This window comes from Crotalus tigris, unplaced genomic scaffold, assembly GCF_016545835.1.
Source record: "Crotalus tigris isolate CLP2741 ecotype Arizona unplaced genomic scaffold, ASM1654583v1 scf7180000023746.1698619, whole genome shotgun sequence".
Lineage (NCBI taxonomy): Eukaryota > Metazoa > Chordata > Lepidosauria > Squamata > Viperidae > Crotalus > Crotalus tigris.
The window spans coordinates 1,242,501-1,249,437 of record NW_024100155.1 but is presented as its reverse complement, the minus strand read 5'-3'; the positions used below and the strand labels follow the sequence as shown (position 1 = coordinate 1,249,437).

The following is a 6,937-nucleotide window of genomic DNA, read 5'->3' as shown; positions in this document are numbered from 1 at the left end:
GGTGGGGTCACATGATCCTCTTTTGAGACCTTCTGCCAAGCGAAGTGAAATGGGGAAGCCGGGTTCACTTGGCGACATGTCACCAGCTTAACCATTGCAGTGTTTCACTTAACAATTGTGGCAGGAAAGGTCGTAAAGTGGGGGGGAACTTGCTTAAAAACTGCCTCGCTTAGCGACAGAAATTTTGGGTTCAGTTGTGGCCGTAAGTGGAGGACTACCTTGCAATCGTCAACGCTGGCAACTTTAAGCTGTAAGAATTCCCCAGCCACTGAGGTAGAGAGATGTCTGTGAGAGATAGATAGATAGATAGATAGATAGATAGATAGATAGATAGATAGATAGATAGATAGATAGATAGATAGATAGATAAGAGAGGGAGGGAGGGAGGGAGGGAGAGAGAGAGAGGTGGATGGGTGGGTGAGTAGATAGATATAGCTAGATGGATGGATGGATGGATGGATGGATGGATGGATGGATGGTAAGAAATAGCTATAAGATGACAGACGATATGATTAGATTAGAGATAGATGAAAGAGAGAAATGGTAGATAATATACAGAAAGAGATGATAGATGATAGAAGATATACAGACAGTGGGGAGAGAGAGAGAGAGATGGATAGATAGATGATAGATAGATAGATAGATAGATAGATAGATAGATAGATAGATAGATAGATAGATAGATAGATAGAAGATGATAGATGATATGGATATATTAGAGATTAGAGATAGATGAGAAAGAGAGATGATACATAATAGAGAGATAGATGATAGACAATAGATAGATGATATAGATAGATAGATAGAGAAAGAGAGAAAGAGATGGATGGATGGATGGATGGATGACTTATCAATATATATGAGAAAAGAGAGAGAGAGAGAGAGAGAGAGAGAGATTGAGATTAAATTTGCTAAGGATGAGAACCATTGCAACAGAGAATCACGTCCAACTGAACCAACCCAGGACTTGCTCTGACTCCTTAGAGCCCCTGGTATAAAAGCAGTCTACCTTTCTCCCAGTCTGCCCTCCTGGCATCCTTCAGCGCCATCTCCTTCCACCCTCCGTGCCGCTCTTCCTCTCCGCGGGCAGCCGGCTGAGCTGGGGAGGAAAGGGAGAGGAAACGGGAGTTTTGCAAACCTCCGTCCCGTCAGAGAAATCCCCGGTGTTCTCCTCAAGAACTTTGCAAATACCGGGGGGGGGGACTTTTGTCTGCATGTTTTTCTGGGGAAAAAAACAAGGAGGTATCCAGGAAATTCTCTCGGGGGGGGGGGGGGCAAGAAGAGTTGACGGTCCAAAAGCGTTTGGGTTTTTCAGGGTTGTTTGCCGGGCTCCAGAAAGGGACGGGGGGAAAAAATGCAAAGGAATTTGGCCGCCTGTTTTTCCATTTTTTGCTCCCAAATGGACGGCAAACGGAACGTGATTCTTCCCTTTTTAATGGTGGCAGAAGGAAAAAGGAGATTTCCATGGAAAAAACAATTTTCCCCCCAACGTTCTGACCAGACAGGCAATCCTCAACTTGCAACAGTTCATTTAGCGACCGTTCAAAGTTGCGACGTCGTTGGAAAAAGGGACTTACGGCCGTTTTTTCACGCTTGTGACCGTTGTAGCATCCCCAGGCACGTGGGATCAAGATTCAGACGCTTGTGGCAAATGATTCGTATTTATGACGGTCGTGGCGTCTCCGGGGGGTCATGTGATCTTCTTTGGGGACCTTCTGACCAGCAAAGTCAGAGGGGGGGATAAAGCCAGATTCACTTAACGACCGTGTGATTAATTGCAACGATTCCCTTAACAACGGTCGCAAGAAAGGTCGTAAAATGGGGCAAAACTGACTTAGCCACTGCCTCGCTTAGCAACGGAAAATTTGGGCTCAGGGGCGGTCATTAGCCAAGGGCCACCTGCAGAGGAGAGACTGGGAAGATGTTCCAGCGTATTTTTAGCATCATTGGGAGGGAACCCAGAGGTCATCTAGTCCAGCCGGGTGGAATTTTCCAAACAGAGGCCAAAGGAATGTTGGATCGTCTACAGAGAGTGACCGTTTCCTGTTTGAACAGCGCCAGCAAACTCAAATATATTATTTCCTTGAAGGAGACTGCTTTCTGTCAGAAAGCTCCTAATCTCCATAATCCTGTTTTAAATCCATTTTAAAATAAAACATTAAAATCCTGTTCATTTTAAAGAGCCATCGGCAACATTTGGAAGACTCTTTTCTTCTGGTCTCCCCAATTCTCTCTTCAGCCCAGCTTTGAAACTAAATAGGAGTCTGCTAATGAATTAATACTGTAACATAACCCCCCTCCAAAAAAAAATCTTAGAACGTTCATGCTGTAAAATAGTGACTGGCACCGAATGAAGCAGCTAGACCTCATGAAGTTCAGGAGGAGCGATGGTGAGAATGGGGGATGAAGGGGGGCGAGAGGGTGTCCCCTAGGGAATGAATACTCTAAAAGCCAAACACACCAGCCAAAAAAAGGCTCTAGAGAAACTTCACACTGTAAAACGAGAGCTGACCCAAAATGAAGCGGCTAGACCTCGTGAAATTCAGGACTGGAGATTGTGAGAATGGGGGGGGTGGGTGGGCGGAGAAAGAATCCTCTTCAGAGCAAAGACTGAAAGCATTTGGTGCTACCTCGCTTCAGCTTTGACTTCGGTTCCCCCGTGCAAAATGACTACATCTTTATTTTATTTATTTTTTTAGTAAACGTTCACATTCATCTCAGCAGCCAAACAGAAAAAAAAAAAGAAAAGAAAAATTAGGAAGCAAACTGCATGAATTTATGAAAGGCGGGCAGCCTGAGGGCGCAAAGAATTCTTGCATTTAAAAAAAAAAAAGATTTTTTTAAACACTTTCCTGCCCGGGAGACACCCCCCCCCCATCAAAATAAGTTTTAAACGGCCGAAAACAGGATAAAGTTTGTTCCTAAAAGCTGACCTCCAAAAGTTGAAGCTGAGCTGTTCCCCTATTTAAAATCACGTCTTTTCTTTTTTCCCCCCCCCCATCAATTTTTCACTGTCAAGCGTGACCAACAGCAGCCCAGGAATTTTTCCTCTTTTTGGCATCCTTTGAAGCTGCTTTTTTTTTTTCCCCTTTAAAAAAAAAAAAAAGAGAGAGAGAGCTAAAAAAAAAAAAAGGGAAAAGAATTGCATTTCCTTTCTCTCTGCTTTGGCAGCAAAAAATCTGGCAGGCTTTCCCAAGAAGGAGTCAATTTCCTGCTCCGGCGTATCATTAGAGCTGAGCTTGAGCCCAGCCTGGACATTTCGGCACTCGGGAGCTTAGCAGGACGAAGGAGGTTCTGTCTGGCTGCGTCCGAACCTGTGGAACTTCGGCCTGCTTGCTTTGTCTCCTCCGTCTCGCTGGGCTCCATCACCCTCTGGTCTTCCTGACCAGGGACTGAGGCTGGAGTGGAGAAGAGCCGAACTGAACCGTCTGCTTCTCCCTCGTCCGACTGCACGACGACTCAGGCCGGCAGGCTCCAGCTTTTCCAGCCCTTTGCCTCTGGATACGGGCTAAAGGAGGACAAAGAGAAGGGACGGGCTGTTTGGATCGCGTCGAGATGGCCCTGTGGTGCTTCGCCATGCTGCTTCTCATCCCTGGCCCTGCAGCCACGGCCACAAGTAAGTACCGTCCTCGCTTGAGTCTCTGTTGGAAAAGGGAGATGCTAAAAATTGGGGGGGGGGTGTTGGGTGGGTGTCTAGGGAGATTCTCAGTCATCCAGATGGTGGTTGCCCCAAAGGTGCTTTGGACTGGACTTTCTTGTTTTTCTTTGAAGACGTTTCTCTTTCTCCTCCAAGAAGCTTCTTCAGCTCTGTTAGGATAGTGGAGAATGGAAGGATTTATACTCCTTGCAGACAGTTGGTCATTTGCCTTCTTTTAAGAGCCGTTGAGGCCACTTGGAGGTTTACCTGTGTCTTCAGGGTCCCCTGAGTGTTGTGAATGTGTGTGGAGCCTTCGTGGATGCAGGATGTGTTCTGCCCTGGGTCCTTTCACTCTTGAAGACGAGCGCAGGCTGTTGGGAAGAGTCTGGGTTGTCTGCATCTCAAACTGAAGCGCAAATGGTGCCTGTAGCCTGCAATGTTTTGGGGGAAATCCGTTCAGACTCCCGTACCATTTGAAGGGGCTTCATCCCAAAGTGCACGGCTGAACGTCCATGGAGATTCTGTCCTCCAGCTCCTGGTTGTCCCAAAGATGCTTTTCCAGGAGGCAACTGGACTGTCTTGTTTTTCTTTGAAGATGTTTCGCTTCTGATCCAAGAAGCTTCTTCAGCTCTGGCGTAGCGAAATGTCTATGGAGATTCTCAGCCATCCAGATCCTGGTTGTCCCAAATGTGCTTTTTCAGGAGGCAACTGGACTTCCTTTGTTTTTCTCCGAAGACGTCTCGCTTCTCCTCCAGGAAGCTTCTTTCGGGTGGGTGGTTCTCCTCTCCAAATTGGGGAGAGGAATTTTGGAGGCTGGCGCTGATCAAGGTCAGTCCATGAGACCACCGAGGAGGGTTGTAGCATCTCCTAAAATGGATCTCCAGAAACAGGTTTAGGGGAAGGCTTGGCAATCGTGATTCTGTCAGAGGTGAGGAGGTGGATGGAGACATCTGGGCCAGGAAGATGGGCTTGTAATCTCTGGGGATGGGGGTGGTTGACCTGGGCTTCTGAAGATCTTCAACTCAGTTCTGAGGCCTGTCTTCAAGGACTCAAAGTTTTCTTTCGGTTTCTCTCTGACCCAGAAGTGAGATTTGAAGGAAGTTTTATTCCATCTTGGGTTCCCCTTCAAGTCCTTTCTATCTTCTCAGCTTTGCAGATAGCAGCAGGCTGGATGGTTTTGTTCCAGAAAAGGTCTCAAAATAGCTTCCCCTACTTGGAAGTGTTGAGCTAGAGTAGGTGGATGGTGGAAGTTGTTCAAGGCAGAATTTGATTCACCAGTACAACCTTGTTTGGAGTTGAGATTAGTTGAGCACGTTCCTCAACCTTGTCACCTTCACGCCAGGTGGACTTCAATGCCCAGAATTCTCCAGCCAACATGCTGGCTGGGGGATTCTGGGAGTTGAAGTCCACCTGGCTTAGAGTTGACAAAATTGAGGCACCCCAGCTGAAGGGATGGTTGAGGAACATCAGTTGAAATGGTGGTCTCCAGCCCATGCTGGTAGAAAAATCAGTTTCAACTTCTTTCACAATTATTCAGTGATCCAAAAACTGAGGAATGTTCTTAGCTAATACAGTTGAAAACACACACACACTCACTCACTCACTCACACACACAAACAAGCCTAAAATATTACATTTGACCATGCTCTTGTCTTGCTTAAGTCACGTTGACAAAGCGCAAAGCTTCCGTGGCCCTCGGACCTTCCTTTTCCACACCCAAGCAGTGGGCAGCTGCTAAGAAGGAGTGACAAATTAAGTGTCACAATTTGGGTACAAAAAGTGCAGCATGGGTTTTGGGTGGCTAAAAGTGCAACACAACCGATCTGCCGGGAGTTCAGTTTGTCTTCCTTTCTCAATGAAATCAATCCAAAATCAAACTCTCTGGTTTTAATTGCTCAAAAGATTGGCTTTTTTTTTTTCCAGCTAGAGGCCTAAAGGAACTCTACACATGCTCTCAAGTGCTCTTGTTTTGGGTCTTTCTCTGTTGTTTGTACTAAACTATTCCTGCTTTGTTGGCTAGTTGCTGAAGAAGGAATTGTATTCACGTCACTGCTGTTTATACATTTTTCCGTGTTTAACCCTTGTTTCTAGTCAAAGTAGCCAAGCTTTAAACATCCCCCAGATTAAATCCAATTAAAAACAAATCCTAAAATTTGTCGTTGGTTTTAACCTACAGTGTATATATTATGAAGTCAGTTCCCTATGTGGATATTTAGACATACGTATAATGATTTATTAAGGCCTGATTACTAGATGATCCCTCCATGATTAGAGGCAGTCTACCTTTAAATACCTGCTCTAACACAGAACGCAAATCCCATCTTGATCCAATCGTCCTTCACTCGATTATCTGTTTTAATTGCTCTGTAAGCCTCATCAATTATTCTTTTATATCCAGAAAGAAATATCACAGCATATTAAGGGATGTGTTCCCTCGATACTAAGTGATTTCTACATGCTGATTTTATGTGATACGAATTTAAAAAAAAAGATTATTTTAAGCAGTCAAACAGAATTGTTGGTTTTTCATTGCAACTCTGGCTTAATGTGAAATGGGACTAACTTGTCCTTTTTTCAGAGAATGCCTGCATATTTGAAACACTCCTCTGCAAAACACGTTTGTTTGTTTTTTTTAAAAAAGAATCAGTTTAGAAATATTTATTTTACTGATGGAGAAGAAATATTTTCAAACTATCTTTCTTTTTGGGAAAACAAACAAACAAACATTTCTTGAAGTTAGGGGTCCTGTAAAACCAAATTGTTCAAAGCAGAATTTAAAATGCCCGGCAAGATCTTACAGCACTAAGGAACAGCAGCTCTAAAAAGACAATTCTTAAAAGATGGATAATATTTGTCAGGAATCGAAACTGGAAAAGGGAATGATTTTGCGGGGGGCCAATTAAACCCAAATATGCTTAGCTGAGGCGCTGGGTGCTGAATTACACCTTCTATCCGCTGGGTGCTGAATTACACCTTCTATCCCCGCTACTCAATTTCTCTCCATTGAACATCTTAAATGTTTTGGTTCCCGGAAATTACGATGCTACCATCCGGGGAAAGGTGTAAAATGTCTTTTCTTCAAAAGAGAGAGAGAGAGAGAGAGAGAGAGAATAGTGGAAGGCAACTTTCTACGAGGAGGGAGGAAATGTTTGGAAATGTGGAAAATTTAACACTTCCTTTAAGGTAGGCTAAAAACAACCTTTTAAGGCAGGACACAACTTTTCCCCCCCATGACGCCTGGGTTGACTGTGGCTAAGAAAATCAAAAGGGGAACTTCTCTAGCTGACAAATGCAGTTCAT

At 44.6% G+C, this 6,937-nt stretch overlaps 1 protein-coding gene across 1 annotated transcript in view; it reads left to right on the top strand.

Annotated features, from left to right (window-relative positions):
* The first annotated feature begins 3,223 nt into the window (after positions 1-3,223).
* ENG (endoglin) overlaps positions 3,224-6,937 on the top strand; it is a 31,008-nt gene continuing 27,294 nt past the window's right edge. The window contains exon 1 of the mRNA XM_039321436.1: positions 3,224-3,616. Within this exon, the coding sequence (XP_039177370.1) occupies positions 3,556-3,616 (61 nt within the window). The 5' untranslated portion in view covers positions 3,224-3,555. The remainder of the gene's footprint in view (positions 3,617-6,937) is intronic.